This window comes from Phlebotomus argentipes, unplaced genomic scaffold, assembly GCF_947086385.1.
Source record: "Phlebotomus argentipes unplaced genomic scaffold, Phlebotomus argentipes genome assembly contig_15, whole genome shotgun sequence".
Classification (NCBI taxonomy): Eukaryota; Metazoa; Arthropoda; class Insecta; order Diptera; family Psychodidae; genus Phlebotomus; species Phlebotomus argentipes.
Window position 1 is genome coordinate 668,199 of NW_026776181.1, and position 18,613 is coordinate 686,811.

The 18,613-nt window shown below is 41.6% G+C and overlaps 2 protein-coding genes across 3 annotated transcripts in view; one reads left to right on the forward strand and one right to left on the reverse strand.

The window, feature by feature from the left end:
* The first annotated feature begins 482 nt into the window (after positions 1 to 482).
* Positions 483 to 10,296, forward strand: LOC132263422 (uncharacterized). Its single transcript, XM_059763184.1, has 10 exons — positions 483 to 731; positions 795 to 903; positions 3,119 to 3,143; positions 3,223 to 3,415; positions 3,480 to 4,304; positions 4,371 to 4,559; positions 7,703 to 7,885; positions 8,263 to 8,748; positions 9,376 to 9,659; positions 9,730 to 10,296. Exons 1-10 carry the CDS (start codon positions 483 to 485, stop codon positions 9,755 to 9,757), a joined length of 2,571 nt encoding a protein of 856 aa, XP_059619167.1. The 3' UTR covers positions 9,758 to 10,296.
* A 523-nt stretch (positions 10,297 to 10,819) lies between these two features.
* Positions 10,820 to 18,613, reverse strand: part of LOC132261735 (ataxin-1) — a 32,929-nt gene continuing 25,135 nt past the window's right edge. For both annotated transcript variants that reach the window (XM_059760674.1, XM_059760673.1), the window contains 4 exons: positions 14,340 to 14,764; positions 13,307 to 13,930; positions 12,852 to 13,065; positions 10,820 to 12,786 (listed from right to left, as the gene is read on the reverse strand). In XM_059760674.1, the coding sequence (XP_059616657.1) occupies positions 12,175 to 12,786; positions 12,852 to 13,065; positions 13,307 to 13,930; positions 14,340 to 14,515 (1,626 nt within the window). In that variant the 5' untranslated portion in view covers positions 14,516 to 14,764 and the 3' untranslated portion in view covers positions 10,820 to 12,174. The remainder of the gene's footprint in view (positions 12,787 to 12,851; positions 13,066 to 13,306; positions 13,931 to 14,339; positions 14,765 to 18,613) is intronic.

Sequence of the window (18,613 nt, forward strand, 5' to 3'; positions counted from 1 at the left end):
GCTTAAAAGTTCAGTGGATTTTTATTAAAAAAAAAAGAGTCAATGAGTATCATTTTCTCAGGAGGTGGAGGAAGAAACGACGAAGAAAGAATTTTGTAATACAAATAACTTTTACTCGTCTTCTATGATGGGCATAGGAATATAAATGAAGACATTTTCACCTTTCTTCGTCTAATTCAGTCATGTTCCAGTCTCATATGATCTCCAGTGGATATAAATCACTGTTTGGTGTTAGTTTTTCTCACTTAAACGGCCGAAGAATGATGCTCTCACTCACTCACTGAAAGAAATCAAGCGCAGAAAAATGTGCGAAGATGAAATTAGAGGTGTAATCATTGGGAAATTATGTAAAAGAGATAATAAATTCAAACGAGGCAATTGCGCAAGTTGAGAAAATAACATCGTACGTAATTATAACATCCTTCCTGCTTTGCTCTTCTCACTACAGGTTACACAGAGCCTCTCATTGTCCAGCCATGATGATGACGGACTGCAGTAGCATCCAGGGCTCCACGAGTTCCAGTGACATCACTTCGAGTCGCGGAATTGCTCCCAGAATCCGCGTGATTCGCCTCACGAGGCCTCATGCGTGTGCACGCAATGGAACTCTCTTGGCCACGCCTGCGCATGCATCCTTCGGATTTGCTATTCGCGGCGGACGGGAGTTCGGGACGGGATTCTTCGTGTCACGCGTGGAGAAAGGCAGCGAAGCTGATCATCAAGGGCTCAGAGTATGATTGATCGTTTCTCTCACTGTTGGATTCATTGGGTAATCTTCGATGGTAATCTTGCAGGTCGGAGATCAAATAATACGAGCAAATGGTTATCACGTGGATGATGCAGTTCACCGGGAACTTTCGCAATTCATAAGCACTCAGGATCGCTTAACACTCAAAGTCAGAGGTAAGAAATATTTGGTGGTGAAAGGCGCACGTCTTGCGACGGGCGATTGGTAAAGGTTCTAGAAGAGATGCTGCCAGATTTGTTATAATAATTCTCATCGCATATCTGGAAGATTCACCTCTGCTGATGTCTCTTCACTGCTTTTGTGGCGAGTGTGTGCTTATTTCGCGCAGATTCTTTCGACAAATGCAATTATTTCCGGGTTCTTTATTCTTGTTCTTCACCCACGAAAAAAGACTCGAGTCTAACGGTCCACTGGCGGGCCATACCAGACATTGAACTCTTTTGATAGAGTCATCGGCCATAATCGCGACTGTATTTCTCCTCTCTCACTCTCTCGAGGAAGTTGGCTCGGGCGCAGAGCCTGAAACAATAACGAGATCGCAACATCTGGGGAAGATATTCTCACGGCATACCACTTATGCATATGAGAAAATAACCAGAAAGGACCGTCTTATCAAAGAGAGGGAGAGAGAATGTTTGGAATATGCACGTGCCTCAATTTATGTATATATGGTGTCTTTGTCTCTTTGCAATTCTGTGGGATTTTGTTGTTGTTGTTGTTGAGAGTGCTCTGAAAGTTAAGAGAGAAAGAGGAAGTATTTTATAAATAAAGATACAGGAAGCAATTATAGTGCGACACTCTCATCCGAAAAAGTTCACATCTCATACGATGACAATCTTCCATATCATTCAATTTGATTTACCCACTGGCAAAGACTCTGTTTTATGTGGGCTTATCGTGGCTTTTCATTTCCCTTTTCTCTCTGTCACACTATCACACATCTGTGGATGGGAAAATTATGCACTTTGTTGGTCAAAAGTTTCAATTTTACCATGCGGAGAAAGTGTTTTGTGGTGAGTGTAGTAAAATAAAAAATGAATTTACAGCATCATCTCTGTTGCAATTTAAATCACATCTCTCTCAATCGTGGGTTCGTCATTTTTCCCATGTGCATTTGAATGGGCGGTGATGCTCACATTAAATTCACTCCACACTGATGATTGCAAAAGAGTGTTTGACCCTCCCTTGAATTTACAATAGTACGCGCATATATCGGAAAGGCACACGCAAAAGAGAGAGAGAGAGAGAATTAATTTGGTAAAATTGTCACTCTGTGTGTGCAGAAAAGAATAAAACAATTGCATATAAATTCTGTAAAAGCACACCTCACAGTTGACCTTCATTCTTGAGCAACAGAAAGTACCTTTTAATTTAACAGCATTATCCGCACTGAAATATATCTTCTCCCCTCACTTCTGCAGCATTTCACAATGCTGCACCACATACAAAATACCTGTGCGTTTCTTTTATTGCTGATTTATGGGGGAATCATCGCTGAAATGAGTCAATGAGCCCATTCATCACTTTGGCAATGCGCGATTCTTTTATTTCACGCATGTTTCACTGGCTTTGCCCTCCAACGGTGACCAAATTTTTTCAGTGGCATTTTTCTCTATGACTTTAATCCCAAAACCATGCATATGTTTCTAATGCCTAATGAGAATTATTGCAGCGCGCGATGTGGCCCAAAAAGAGTAAGCTGGATGGCAAAATCCTCCTCTTCAATTGGCGCGTTTTCTCTGCACAAATTCTCATCCCACACGGTGACTCTGCGATGGCTGTGCGCGGAAAATGCCAGCGAGATGTACCCATGTGTGCAATATTTGTTGTGGTTTCGGGCCCCAAGTGAGGCTCCACGGTGACTGGTGGCGAGGAGCGTTTGTCGATGATGCAACTCTCTTGGGCAAATATCAGCCGGAGTTGCTGGATGTTGTGTGTACCTCGTATACACCATCCGTAATTAGAGCGTGCACTTTATTCGATGCCTTCGATGGTCAATGGGTTTCCATCGAGAGTTAAAGATAGACAACAAAAGAGGCATGGAATAATGAAAATTTCTGTTGAAATATTTACTAGTGTTTCATAAGTTAATGATTTTTGAGCAGCACGTACGATGTTTTGTCTGATTTGTCTATAGACAGTATTGGACCTTGTATGGACAAAATTTAAACACTTGCCTCTAGTATTTGTTTCAAATGTTTCAATACAAATTTCCGATATAAAATTTCATGAAATTTTCCAAAGTCTTAATTGACTGAGATTACAATTAAGCCTGTGGTGGCCCAATTAAATGCAAACCGTTCATTAAATACAATTACCAATGTAAGATTAAAGAAAAACAATTAATTCACATGTTTCCGTTTACTGCAGGTATCGGCATGATCCCGGTCAAAGAGTAAGTCAATCTATGAGATGAAGTACATTTCTCACAACTGACATCCTTTCCTTTTGCTTCCTCTTTCTCTGCAAACCAGAAGGGCCTGCGATCCGCTCAGTTGGCACATTGTGCCGCTCAAGGGAGCCCAGGTCTCGCCGACAGAACTGGATGACGCCGGAAGCAGAGATATTCGTGTGACACTCAATGTGGCGCCGAGGAGCAAACTCGGTCTGGGAATCTGCAAAGGGCCCGAATGGAAGCCGGGAATATTTGTGCAGTTCACAAAGGAGGTAATACATATAAATTGATATCTAAACAAAGTTAATGTTCAAACATTTGCGCACTTCCTTTCAGATTGGTGTAGCCAGAGATGCAGGTCTTCGTCCAGGAGATCAACTATTGAGCTGCAATGGAATGGATTTCGCAGACATTCTTTTCAGTGAAGCTGTGGCCATTATGAAGTCATCGAGTCGACTGGATTTGGTAATTCGCACAGCTGCTGGCCTGGATCTCTTCCCCGGAGAGTCGAGTGGATACAATAGTTCCGCCAGCAGTGTGACTGGTGGGGATCAGAGTCCTTGCTGGGGCGATCAGGCGTCCAAGAGGCTCAGCATGGTGCGCGAGGAGAATGGCCACCTCGACGTCTCCATGGGTGGCACGAGACGACCAAAAAGTTGGGAGAGAGGCAGTGAGATCGATCGCCGAATGGACAAACTGCATCCAGTCGCGCCGCCAAGAGTCCCCGAAGAGCACGACAAGAATGCCAAGAATTCCAACACCACAATCATAAAGCTCTCAGATTCGGGAACAGTCATTAACAACACAGTCATTCCTCACCTCAGTGCCGTTGAAGTGTCGTCTGGACGTCAAGCCACGAGAGTTCATGTCTCGCCTGAAGTGGGCGATGACACAGGCTTTGTGGATGACGAAGAGACTCCAGACAGGAGCAAGCTTGCGGACATTTGCTTCGTCTCGCGGCAAAGTGAAACCAAAACAGTCATTGTGGAGGTGCACAGAAGTCCTGGTGCTTCTGAGCCATCTAGCGGATCTATTCCACCTCCTCCGCCTTGCTTTCAAACGCCTGGACATGCGAGAACACCATCCATTGCCAGCACCTCGTCGGGATGCACATCCAGTCTGAGTAGTGCAATTAGCGATGAGCTCAAGAGAAGAGCAGTGGTGAGATATTGTTAGAACATACTGATGAAATTCATTATCTAAGAGATTCTTATTGTGCCATTGCAGCAACGCTTGAAGGAGAATTCTGGCGAGAGCATCGAAGCGAAGTGCGAGAAGATCCAGTCACAGACGAGGAAGATTGGTAACTCCCTCGGAGGTCACGACAACGACAGGCATAATGCTTTAATGAGTGAATTCAAGAGAGCTCACCGGAAAATGTTCAAAAACAGCGAAGAAAACGATTTGACTGAGAATGTGAGTATTTTGCCTACATTTCGGCGTTTTCCCTGCTGATTGAAATCGTGCCGAAAATTGACTCGAGATTGCATCAAGTTTAAATATGTTATTCCTAGTTTTTTACTACTTGCAAATGTGCACGGAATTCAATTGAACTCAACCTTCGCTTCTGCGGAGATTCGCGAGCTCTTGGGGGAATTGAGGAGGGGGAAAAGTGAGAAAATTTCACAAATCAACAATGCAATAATGCAATATTTTTGCGATTGAGAGAGTTGCTGAGCTTTTGTGAATGAATGTCTAGTTCAAACATGCACACCAATCGATTAATGCTCGATATACAGGTGAGAAAAGGGAGTTGAAATAGTGTTAATTGCTCAAAATTTTGACACGACTTCTTTTCCACGATTTGTCAGCATGAAAATCGAGGTGAAATCGTAAAAAGAAAATTGTGCCAAAAGTCATTAAGTTCTGCAGAAAAAGAAACCTTGTTGACAACCAATGAATTGTGAGGGAAAAAGGGTGATTTTTGTTCAATTCTGGGGAAAAATATTTCGTGTTTTGTTGTTATGCATTGACGTCAGGGGACGATAATTAATATTTCGTGATTAATTTCTGAATCTTGTGGAGTTTAAATTGAAATTGCGTGTTTTTTCTGTGCTTACGAAAAATTATAATTTCTGAAGAGATTCACAGAATACCAAATTTCATGTCTTCAACCAAAATTTTAACGATTATCATCCCCACAATTGACGTCATCCACTCGAATCTTATCAACCTAGTGAGACTGCCTTGATGGGCAATTTCTGTCTACCTATGTAAAGTCGTACTTGATTGGAGAGAAAAAAGAAAACACATATCGCGGTTAGATAATCAATTCGTGAGACGATTTGAGGTGGAGAATCAAATACAGATCGGAGATTCTGCTGCACTGCTGAGTTCGTCTCAGTCTTAAGAAGTATTTTTCCCTCCACTAACGCGAATCTTTTTCTGCTGGTGCGCTTTTTTACAACATTTCATTTCAACAATATAAATTAACATTGGACTGGGTGATTTGTGTGCTGTGAGTCCGTGTGCGCTTTTCAGTTTAGTCTCATGTGAATACACATCGAGAGTGGACGTGTTGTTTTTTTTCTCGCAGTTTTTTCGGTTTTGGCTTCCAGTGAATTCGGCCAAAGAATCCGCCTAGACAGACAGTGTGTGACGTGAAATTAGCAGGAGGAATAGGTTTGGCGAAATTACATGCGCTGCACCTCGAAGAAGACTGTGTAACAATGGCAATTGGAAAGGAACAGCTAAATGGATTCTATACGGCATATTTTCTATTTCACTGATTTACAGTGCTCGAAACTCTTCTCTCACTCGGCATTTTTACTCTTTCCATTATAACCATTAAAATTGTTGTGTGATTATTTCGATATTTGCTGAACAGAAGAGGGCAAGACAGGCACAGTTTGAAAGTTATATGACTTTTTTCATTTTATTGCACAAAAAATAATAAATTGATGGTTGTAGGAGTTGGCAAAGGGAAGAAGAGGGAGAAGAGCTGTGAAATCAAAAAGTGTGACGCTTCTTGCGCGGTGCTTAACTCAGCAAAAAGAACCGAAAGGCTCTTTTCTTTTTTATCAGCGCACACACAGTAATTTTCAATCAATTTAATTGCAAGTTCTTGTTGCGCTCATATTTCTTCTTCCTGACTTACGGTGTGTCCGCTAATTGGGGAAGAACAGGAAGAGTTGGGCTTGTGAAAGAAGTCTTGCTGGAGGATTGTTTTCACTTCTCTATTTCTCCATTGCTTAATTTAACGTTATGTATATTGTGAGATATGCCCAATTAATGTGGACCTTATTGTGTCTTATGGAAAATAATTCAATTGAATTCAGAGTGTAAAAATGTATATTTTCGTGTGTTAACAAGTGTTTCTTTCTCCCCTTGTTGATTGTCTGCGGTGGCATGACTTTTCGATCGCAATCTTGACACTGTGAACTTTTTTTTCGTGGAAAAGACACACAAAAATTTACGGCAACAAAAGTGGCCAGAAATTAATGGTTAAGTTCGTTGGGAACACAAGCAGATCACCATTCACACAATGAAGCAGACAAAAGTGAAACCCCTCGTGACAATTTCCACCTATGAGGTAATTTTCTCTCTTATCTTTCACAACTATTGTGGCTGTTGAAGATTCGCTGTGAAGAAATGCACTTCTTCCCGCCCTCGTGATCTGCGCGCAGTGCAATTTGAAATGATAATTCTCCTCTGGAGCGCGATTCTTCGCACGCTGGAGAGTTAAATAGAACAGGGGGAAATTGCTAGTGGCAATAAAGGCACGTGTGAAAATTATGGGTACTCTTCACAACGTGTTTTGACGCCTCTCTAAAGGGGCTCATAAAATAAAGTCATCAGTGTGAACAATATACTTTGTGTAAAACTTGAGCTGTTTAATTTGGAGCACAATTCAACAATTAATTCAAATGATGTCATAATTTTTTTTTATGATTTGTCCTCAGTGTTTTTGAATAAAGAAAGTTCATTTACTTCTGAATTTGCAAGTTTATTGTTTATCTAAATTACAGCGATAACAAATTGTTTTAAAAAATTTGCATTATATTGCGATTTTAGCAAAAAAAAAGAAGCTTTTTATGTCAAGATTTAGCTGTCATTCATTAATTAAACTTTCGTTACGATTGTTGAAAAAGCAAAAAATTGTAAAAGAAATATTCAGTAACAAACACACACGCTTCCTATGAGAGTGTGTCTGAATTTGTGTTGGTTTTCTTTTAATACCCTTCACGGTTTGAAAAAGGCAACCATTTCACAAACAAATCTCCCAAGACAAACTGCCAAGGAAGGATGACCAACGATTTCATGAGAATTAAGAAGTCTCATTGAGAGAATATTTTAGTGGACAATTTGTCACGTAAAAAAAGCAACATGCAAATGTATAAAAATTCGACATACGAAGAATGAATTATTAGCAACAATTAGAGAGTTGATTTGTGGAATTTATCACGCGAAGAAATCTCAAGGGTGTTGCAGTACAGAAAGCAAAAAGTGCTATGTATGGATTAGAATCTTTCCACATGGAAGAATTTATGTTAATTTCATTCATTTTGTATCATCACAGTATTGATTTTATTTTAATAATTCCTTTTGTCGGTCATCAGGAGAGACATTGTCAGGCGAATGAAGCGAAGGAAGTGAAGGAGACTGAGCGCAGCAATGGCATTCCTGTGCCTCTGGCCAAGGATCCACCGCAGGCTCCGGCTAAACATCCGCTCGTCAAAGTGAATTCTTCACCGAGAATCAAGCCTACGACCGCTCCACCTCCGCCTCCGGTGAGTTCAGCAGTGCTGCTAATTAAATAATGACAAGAATTAAGGAATGAATCTAAGCGGCTCACATTCGATAGAATTTGGTAATCAATGTATTGTTTGGTATTGTGTTTGTATTCTATCTCAGAGTCTCAACAGTTTTTATTTCACTTTGAGCAACTGTGAATTGCCAGCGAAAGTGTGAAAAATTTTCAATGGGATCTCCTATAAAAATATTTCCCGAGTGTTGATTTTCCTTTCATTTAATATGACTAAAAGCGCTAATTTCCGCAAAAAGATGTGAACTTGAAAGCGGCAAAATGTTTGTTTGTTTGTTTTTGCAAGAGTGCCATTTCCTCTTGAAATAGTTATTTAATTACGGCAAATAACTGTGAGTAATTATCTTCCTGCAGCTCCCTTTTGCCGATGGCGCCAAGAACATCGCCGAGTGTCGTCCGCCGGCGTCGCCCAGTCCAGATTACGAGGACGAGAGTCCTGTGCGGAACCACACTGCCAATGGGGGCTCCGTGAGGGGTACGTTGGGCCGTGTAGCGGCATGCGAGATGGCTAAGGCGAATGGCGATATGGCTGAGCTGGAGTCCATTGAGTCGTTCAAGCTCACGAATCCATCCTCGCCGCCTCCAAGGCCGCCGTCCGTGTACTTTGCGCCGCAGAATTCGGGTCCTCCGACGATGAAGAGGAACCACCGTCCAGTGTCTGTGACCATTGGCGAGTACGGGCAGATGGTGCGCAAGGAGCCGGCCAAATTCAACTTCATTGCGCGTCCCGATGAGAATTCTCGCAATGGAGGCGACGAAGACATGTCGCAGCGACTGAGAAACGAGCTGGAGATGACACTGTCGCGATCGAATCTGAAGAAGCGATCCGATCACGAGCTGGTAAGTCGATTTTGACATGTTTTGCCAATTAAATTTCTGTGATAAGAGCACAATAAGAACGCGTAGAAAATGGTCAGGTGTGTGAACTTGAAAAATTCTCGCTCCAATTTGTCCCTCCCGAGCATTGTATTTAAATGTGTGCTTCTTTTTTATTTGAACCATCAAGTATAAGTGATTTAAATAGCTGCATAATACCTAAACAATGATTGATGTTAAGTAGTGTTAAATTACGATCATATCAAATTGAATTTATAAAATTCACACCGTCTAATTAACAATTGATTCATTCTTCCGTGAAAATTCGTCCCATTTTTTCTCAATTCTGCACACGAGCAATTAACTTCAACTGTACCACTGATTTCTATACCTAATAATTACTTTTGAATCACTTTCCACGCCATTTTCACCTTTTCTTGCACTCAGTGTGTGGCATTACACTATTGTGTAAAACAAATTGATGTTTTTCATCAATTATGTAAAGAAAAACGAGAGAAAGAAAAACACTCCATTTCTATTATCACTTGGTGTTTTTTTTCAAGTTAAGTGTTTGCTTGAGAATTAACATTTCCTTATCAATAGCGGAGTCATTATTGCGCTTTTTCATGCGGAATTACCTATATTTCACAGGAAAATGGGGGTGTCAATGGAATGACAACGACTGTTACGGTGAATGGAGACAAGAAAGATGGATCTTGTGTGGAGAATGGCAAGGCGTTGCTGCAGAAGAGCAATTCGACGAATATTGAGAAGAGCAATGGGATGGCAAATCGCGTGATGATCACCATTCCTAGCAAACCAGAGCTGAGGAAGACCGAGAGCAGTCCGCCCAGTGGCATTCTGAAGAACGGTGGGTCCGCAATGGCATTCACAAATGGCGGTGCTGAGCACAAAAACATCTCCTTTGGGAATATGTAGGTGTATAAATTTATTTCCACCACTTTCCTCTGACACTCACTGGTATCCCTTCTTGTCATTCCCCAGAACTACAGTCATTGCCAGAGACTCGTGATTCCCAAGGAAAGCGATCCTGGGCGATTGAAGAGCACGAGTGAAAGGTGAAAATATATTGGGAGCATTGGGAGTGTATTTGCAATTGATTGTGCACTCAAGCGATTGGAGTCAACAACCAGTTAATGTCTCAGTGCCGCATGAATGGCTCCCTGACGACTGGCGTAAACTAAAAATCACCTCTATTTTCTTGTCTTCTGCGCGTGTTACTCTTTCAAATAAGCCCGCGAGAATCCACTCTTCTAGGGATTACTTAACATTACTCTGTACTTTTTGTATATTAATTCCTCCCTGAGTAATTATATTTAAGTCGCTTCGTTGTAAATGTACGTTCCCTCACATTTTGATGTATTGCGCCTATTAAATGTATACTTTAACTTGAAACATATTGAGTTTGAATTGCCGTTGCTCTCGAGCATGGATGAAGCACGACTGAAACATCAGTGAAACAGTATGACTTGGTGGCCATTCTGGAAATACTGGCATTTATTCCAGAAGAGAACTCACGAAAGTTTGTCAGAAAATAATTTAAACGATCACACTAGGACTTTAAGAAGAATCACAGGAAAACAACATGATTTTTCAATAACTTTATATATTTTCCTTATTTCAGCATTTTGAATATTTCATATCTTTTCTCCTCTTGTCAATTTTTTTTTCAATTGTTACATACAATATATAATTTTTCATTTTTCTTCTACAACAATACAAAAATATTTTCAAGAATATAATTTTCCAACATTTCGTTTTTCATCATTTCTCAATTGCATTATTCTTATTCTCTTGAAGAGAAATGTGTATCCTGTTTCATTTTGCATTCACATAGAATCCTATTTACATAAATTAGTTTTTATTTTTGCGATACTTCATTATTCTGTCAAAATTTCTGCATTCTTTCTTCTGAGAAATGCCACGGAAAATGTCCAAGTTTTCTCATCTTTTCCTAAATATAAAAAATTACATTTCACATAAATTTTTTTCATTTTCTGTGTGTGGTTTTTTCTTTCTTTTAAATAATATTATATCACAAATATTTACACATCTATTCTTTTTTCCATTCGTATTTTTCCCATATTCTCCTTCGACACATTTTTGTATGATAATTTTTTTTCCTTCAGATTTCTTTTCAATATTTCTATATTGTGTACTATACACTTAGAAATTTATTATCCTATTTCTTCATTCTCATTTTGAAATGATCATTACAGCAGACGGAGCCAATAAAGTTTCTTTGTATTGTATTTTCCTTACATTTTATATACATTTTATTATTTAATTATTTTGCACATATTTTCTTCTCATCGTCTCTCATAAAGAAACATCAATCGTAAATGGATATTATTTTATTTCACTCATATCAAAACTTTTCATCCTCAAATTTCTACATTTGTCTTTAGAGAATAATCAGCATGATAGGAAAGTATTGCAAAAATATGTAATAAACAGATGGGATAGAAATGAAGAAATGAATCTCTTTAAATAAGTTCTAATAAAAAAGGCACAATTATTTTGTATTTTTCCTCTTCTCATCATTCCGTTGTAAAACTTCCTGCGCATTTTTTCCTTATAATATCATCTTTCCACGAAAAGAGAGAAAATTAAACAATTACTTTGCACTCCAGTAAATATTGTATATAAAAAGGAATTTAAAAGGATCCTATACAATTCTACTCTTTCTTGCATCTTTGTTTCTCTTTTTTTCCTCACGCAGAGAGAAACTCTGTGCGCAGATGAATAAACTGGCTCTCAGAAATAAAAAAAAAAACATTACAAATATAAATGAGATCGATATTTTCATTCAATAATTTATACAAAATAATAAACATTAAGTGTTCTTTTTGTATTCCTTCTCGTGTCCACGTAATATTTTCTCTGTTCTTCATTTTACTTGTGAATCTTTTTTAAAACTTTGCAACTTGAGGTAGTTTTCTCACGTTTCATGTGATAAAATTATTTATACTCCTCATTTTTTCCATTATTATTTAATCCTATTGTGAAATTTCTTACAATATTTCCTCAGCATATTGACGTTTACTTTTCTTTCAAACTCTACACAACCTTCTATGGAGGTCAGTAAACTGAATTATTATCTATTGTGTTTATATTCTTTCTCAAATATTTCATATCCATGTAGTTCTACTATTTCTTCTCTCTTATCTTTAGTTGACACAGTGGAGAAAGATTAAGGGATTTTCCAACAACCTCTCTATAAAATTCAACTAACTCCACACACAGAGTGGATCGTTTGATGCCCATGCAATCCCCAAACATTGAGAAAGTCAAAGCACTTCCAAGACTCAAGGGAAATCCCCAATCCTTCTCCAAGATTTCATCGGAAACGCGTGACAATTTGATCAATAAACATTATAATGACCTTTCCTTACCTTGTCCCGCTCAAAACCTCCCGTGAGAAGATCTTCAATGACTAGCAAGTTTGTGTGGTGGTGGATAAGCGCCGCCGGCGAACGTGTTCTCCTCCTCGTGCATGTTATCCGGCGCTGACCAGCGCCTCTTCTTCGACTCCTGTTGCATGGCATCATCGGGGCGCGGCGGGATCATCTCGTGGGGATTGTAGTATGTGTGGTGCAGTGGATGGAAGTGCTGCTGATAGCGCCTCTGGTCGTCATTGATGCTCATCACAATACTTTGAATACTATGATTTATGGTCGTGGATGCACTCTGAGGCGGTGGATTCTCCATTTGGCCGATGCCACTTGTACTTCTATACTTTGGATGGTACGTCACCCCCTCGATCTGCTGGATGGCCTTCCGAGACAGATTCTGCGGCTGTTGCTGCACAGGCGGCGACGCCAGCGGTGGCTCTCGCGAGCCCGCGTCAGGGACCGTCACAGACATTGGCTCCGCACCGCCGGGCTGAGGATCCTTCTGTCGTAGGGAAATGCACACGTCGCCCACGTGCAGTGGGTGACACTTGAGGCCATGCACACGCAGGGTGCCTTCTGGATTGCACGACGCCCAGCCCTGCCGGTAGACGAAGAACGGATGCTCCGGATAGACGCTCAAGTGAACCTAACAAGCAACACAAAATGACAGGGTTAGGCCAAGAATTATTATAGATTAATCACTCATCTCACCTTTGATTTGTGCTTCACACAGTGCAGAGTCACGACCACGTCACTTCCGCCAGGAGAAATCTTCAGCACAGTGGAATCGACTAATTCCAATCCGGGAGTCTTTGCTGACGAAGTCAGGAAATCCTCCGTTCGCATGTCCTCGACGCGACGCATCTCGCCGTTGCCCAAATCAATGAGGACCCCTTTGCTAAAGTTGGGTTTCACAGTCGTGGTGCTGCTGTAAAAAGGACATATCGTCTTAAAACCTCTAAAGAATAGCTTTTTAATGGTTAAAGAAAACCTCTTTTTTGAGATTTTTGCTAATATCAAAACCTTATCAACTCATTTCTCAGCTCGTTGCGTGACTTTTGTGTATAAATGGCAGTATTTGCTCATTCTTTCACTCGTCTGAGTTGGCATAAAAAACGCAGGTCGCGATAAGCTAAACCTTTAGAAGCTGGAAAGACCGTTCTCACCTCACGACAGTCGATGGGATGGTTCTGCTGGGGGATTTCCTCTTGGTGGACTCGCGCTCGCTGTAGGGCCTGGTGAGGATTCTGTGCTTCAGCGAACCCTCCTTGCCCGATGGCACTTTGAAGCTCACGCTGTTCTTCGTCTCCTTGGGTGGGCAGAACGCGTTGGATGCCGCGGTGGTCTTCTTCAGTATGGACGCGCCGGCAGGCGTCTCGGCGGGCGGTGGCTGGAGGCTCGCCGGCGCCGGCGAGTATGGCACAGCCGAGAGGAAGGGCGCCGCGGAGTGGTAGTCCAGCTGTGGGGCAATGTAGGTGCCGTGGGCGCGACTAGGCGGTGGCGGCGCAAGTGAGTGGAGCGGATAGAGGCCTGAACGCCCATAGAGCCCAGCCGTGGGGCGCCCATAGAGACCTGAGTAATTGAGGGGCTGGGAGAATGTAGAGGCGGCATCGTAGAGCAGCGGCGGCTGCTGCGTCACGGCCGGCAGTGTATCCATCTTCGGCGAGTGAGGACTCGAGGCGGCACTGCCCGATCCCACGGCCAGGTTCACAGGTCCCGTCTGTTCGATGTACTTGGAGCGCGGCGATGTCGCCAAGGTGCTCCGAGACGACAAACTGCTGCCGTTGTATCTGTAAAAAGCATCACAGTATAAACGTCAATTGCAGCCCAACAAAAATTTTCTGTATTCGTGGAAGAGACAAAAATCCTCCCATTGATCCAACGCAAGGAAGCAAAACACCCACATAGATTTCTAATTGGCACTCCAATTAAATCCTTTAATAGTCTTGTATTAAAATTCATTAAAGCTCAGCTGAGCTTTCAGCATAAAATTTCCCCTTTTTGCGCGAACACACGCGTCACAATTTGGATCTCAAAACTTCCTTTGAGCATTTCACAGAAATGAGCATTCATTAATCCTACACAATTAGAGTTTGTTACGTCAAAGCTTTTGATTTTCCTTTACACTGAATACCTTTTCCACTTCTTCCACGAATCATCATCAGCCAGCTCAGTTCATTGTGCAGGGATGTTGCTTACCTTGCTTTGGGCTGCGGCCTGGCAAACTCCGCCGCCGACATGTTAGTCGGGGCGGTGTTGAGGGGCGGAAATGATGAGATCGGATGGCAATTGGGCACGAGAGCCGTGACCGTGGGACCCACGAACGGATGGTACGCCCGACTGGGCCCCAGGTGACTCTCTACGGCTGATAACATCGGCCGTCTGTCCAAGTCCTCCTCAGCGACCACGGTCGCACGTCCTCCACCAGCCACACTTTCCCGATGATGCCTGATGGTGCTGGTATTTGTGGCAGTGACACTGGCGAATGCACACGCATTCGTGACACACTCTCTTGCCTTGACTCCTTCGGTACGCGACGACTTCTCATTCAATTCACAGCCTCACTTGGGAGACGATGGAGACAGCCTTTTGGGATGGCGCAGAGTGACTCCTCTTGTCAGGATCTGTAAGTGAATAAAGCAGAAAGAGAAAAGGAAAGTGAGACTCAAATGAGTTAATGGAGTCATTTTCATCGATTAAATATTCAAAATAGAATTTTTCTTCGATAAACACGAGAAATACTTTTCCCTCCCCGGCTTTTCTCTCATTTTCCAGCCACTCTCAAGGTCAAGGTGACAATGACTCACACATACACGCACACACGTAGACCCAGAGGCAACACAGAAATCGAGGAAATTCACGCAAAAGCCAATCTAAAGCCATCGAAGTTGGTCTCGTGACCGAAAATTTACACAAACATCAACTGATATCGTCTCCTCCTCTGTTTCTCTCCCGCTCCCCTCACTCTATATGGAACAATCCACTTTGAACGAGTGTTTTCCCACAAAACATAAGACACCGTGACCAGCCGCAGATATTCGGAAATCCCAGCGTGTCGACCGAAAGAACTTTTCCACAGGCGACAATGGTGAACTGCGAAGGAGAAAAGGGCAGCATTTTGGCTCTGGTTACGATAACTGCCATCCAAGTATTCCAATTAAATAATACAGTAGAGATATTTTATCACACACACATATATGGTATAAAGGAGGAAAATCAATTTCTATTTCACCCTCATCGCCAAAGGAAAGCGCCTCAGGAGAAAATAACTGAAAATTTCCCCCAATTTCATTGATTTCTCACACGAGCCAAAAAAATGGTATTACGGATAAAAATATCACTCGAGAGATGTAATTAAGTGAAAGTACAGCACTTTAATCGATAACTTTCAACCCTCACCTTGAAAAGTTCACACTCAAGACTCGGGGCAGAATTGCCACACTATCTTAGAGGGGAGAGATTAGTGAGATGAAAAGCTACTACAGACTCGCGCGTCTTTCATTCATTGTTTGTAGAATTGTGGAATATTTCACACTGATCCCACCCACTTGATAACAGATAAGCGAACACACTTGTGCATGATCAACAACTCAACCTTGAGTGTGCGAGTCTTGCAAAAGTCAAGAAGATTTTTCAAGATCAATCATGCTCACCGTGACGTCAATCCACTTCGAGTGTGAAAAAAAACACACAACATCAATCTTTATCTAATCAAGCGAATTCAACACAAGATGACAATCAACTCTGCCACTCATTCAGAGCACCTTCAATAATTCCACACTGGGATTGTGCAGGAAAAAATAGGTGTTTGTTGTGTGGCTGGCTTTTTTTGCGCCAACACACCCACCACACGGCCTTATACAATTCGCAATTTACAGCTGATAAGATTTCGCTGCTTAATTAAATGAAAACACCACATAAATTTACTTTTGAAGTATCACACACGAGTGAAGAGAATTTGAGGAGAAAAGTGGGTGTATTATAATCACACATTCCATCATCATTCATTATCAAACATAAGCACACAAAATACAATTCTCGTTTTTTATCTGCAAAAACATTGGCACAAAGCTCAGCTGTTGTCAAGACGCATGGCTGAAAATTTTGCTGTGGTTGTGACTAAGTGCCTCTCAAAAATCTCCTATAGATCACTCATTTCCACGCAATCAAAAAAAAGCACCAGTTGTGTTTAGCCTACGTGGAACTGAACTTTAGGAGGCAAATTAAGAAGTAAACTCAAAGTGTCACATTGTTTTTTTCTCGATAGATTCTAAAGGGGGAAAAAGAAAAAGCCGATATATAAAAATTCAGAACTCAGATGTGGAATCTCAGCACCTTAATAGATTGCTGTTATCCAAAATATCTCAATCACGCCACCGCAGCATTCATCAGAGGAGCATGGAAGACGCGATAAGGACACTCCTCAGCACACGGCTTCTTGTGGATTTTCCCGAGAAACAAAAAATTGTCTGCTCCGATAAGGGGTTTCAGAAGTGATCAAAGATTACAATTGAAGCTCTTACTCGTATTTTCAGTCACACATGGCATGATTTGCACAGGGGCGTGCGAAAGGTGTGTGTTAGAGAAGAAATGCTGTGTGGTAGGAAAAAATCTATTTTAGAAAATCATTTGTGTGGTGACGCGCGCTCAGTGTGGGATCGTTTTAGAGAGGAAAAGCATTCAAAAAAGAGTCCACAGCACGTACACCACATTTACTATCGGTTCAGACATATAGCTTCTCCTCGCGCTTTTTCCCGCTGCCACTAACTTCCTCTTTCTCACACTCTATTGCACACCACTGAGTCCGAAAAGGAGAGACACAGTGAGCGAGATGGAAAATTCATTGATAGAATGAGGTGTGTGCTGTGAAGTCGCGTATCAACACCACAGAAACACCCACTTGAAATGTACACCAGCGCGAGTGAGACGATATAAACTAGCTCTGAACTCATCAGCAATGCTTTTAAATAAAATCCATTCCGTCAACTAAACACACATCAATTGGCCCCAGAGGAATGGGAAAAAAGCAACCGAGAGGCAACAATAAATTTTCACTATCGCGGATAAAGATGAAAACACACATCTTGTTATGTGAAATATTTTCTGTAAATATTTGCTTGAAAGCTTCGCGTGCAGTGGAGGCGCCCGGTGGTCACGATCTCACTCTCATTCGCCACTCGAGACGTTGTTTTCCTTCTCACAATGAAAAATCATGTGTTCCACACCGCGATAAATTGCGTGAAAATTGACATGAAGACAGATGTGCTATTTATCTGGCCATTTCTCTCACCCTGGGGAACAAATCACTAAAACACCCACTACGCCAAAAGATGGAGAGTTCTCTCGCATAAGCAAGTCGCCTCTAAACAACATTCACACCCCACAGCGCACAGAGAAAAGAAGCACGGAAAACCCGTCCGATGGAGAATAATGGGGAGGAATGTGGGAGAGAGAGACAAAATTAGACACTCTTATTTCACATGTCAGAAAAAAGAAAAAAAAGTAAAACAAACACGAAAAAGAAACAACCAGCACACTCTCATGTAAATTCTTATGAATGTCAAGTTTGCAGCAATGTGTGAGTTCGTCTTTCTATGAATGGAGAGCATTTTGTTGGGAAATACGACCCCCTTTTCCACCGCTGTCGCACACAAGCGCAAAGTATGGATTTCCACCATGAATACACACTACGGTATCCCCGCAAAGAACCACAATTCACTTACATATATTGCGTCACCATCACCCACAATTGCCGTAAGGATAAAGAAATCACTGCATTATCCAGTGCATCGCCTTTTGAGTAATGATCTTTTATAACCAAGGCAGTAGTGATTATAAACTTCATTGGAAATCATATTCTTGATCACCTTCTTGTGATGAATGACAATTTCATGCCGAAAATATGCAGCTAACACAATCATCATCTAAAAAATTCAATCTTTACGACACTCGTCTGGTTAACCATCAACTGAGAAAATCCATAGGGTTGAAACGAGTGTCGATGGAAATACTACAGTCATGTGGCCTTGTGTATGAAAACACTTTTCCATTTTCAGCTGTTTTGCTGTATTTGTATCCTGTGCAATGCTGAGGGGTGATGAAAGTTTTGCGCACATCGTATTTCTAGGGAGAGAGACACGCCGGGGAGTATTTGCGAACATGGTTAAGCGCAAAATGTGTGTGAAATCAATAACCACAGTTCCTACAATTTCACCCAACCTGACACGGGCAGAAAACTTTGTATACCAAAACTTGATCTCCCTGTCTAGAATTTCCTGAGAATAAAGTGAGAGGGCGAAAAAAGGGGATGAATATATCTTGGAAAACTCGCGCATACACCTTCATTGATTTACTCAACAGATTGGGATTTTCATCCAGAGCCACTGAATGAGAGACACAAACCGGGAGAAACTAACACATGTGCAAGCACACGCAGAGTGCGGATGACACTGGGCGAATTTATTCATCTCTAT

Coding starts and splice junctions, on each gene's coding strand:
- LOC132263422 (XM_059763184.1), top strand. CDS start 483: ATGACGGACTGCAGTAGCATCCAGGGCTCCACGAGTTCCAGTGACATC. Junction 904..3,118: donor CTTAACACTCAAAGTCAGAG/GTAAGAAATATT, acceptor CGTTTACTGCAG/GTATCGGCATGATCCCGGTC. Junction 8,749..9,375: donor AGCGATCCGATCACGAGCTG/GTAAGTCGATTT, acceptor TATATTTCACAG/GAAAATGGGGGTGTCAATGG.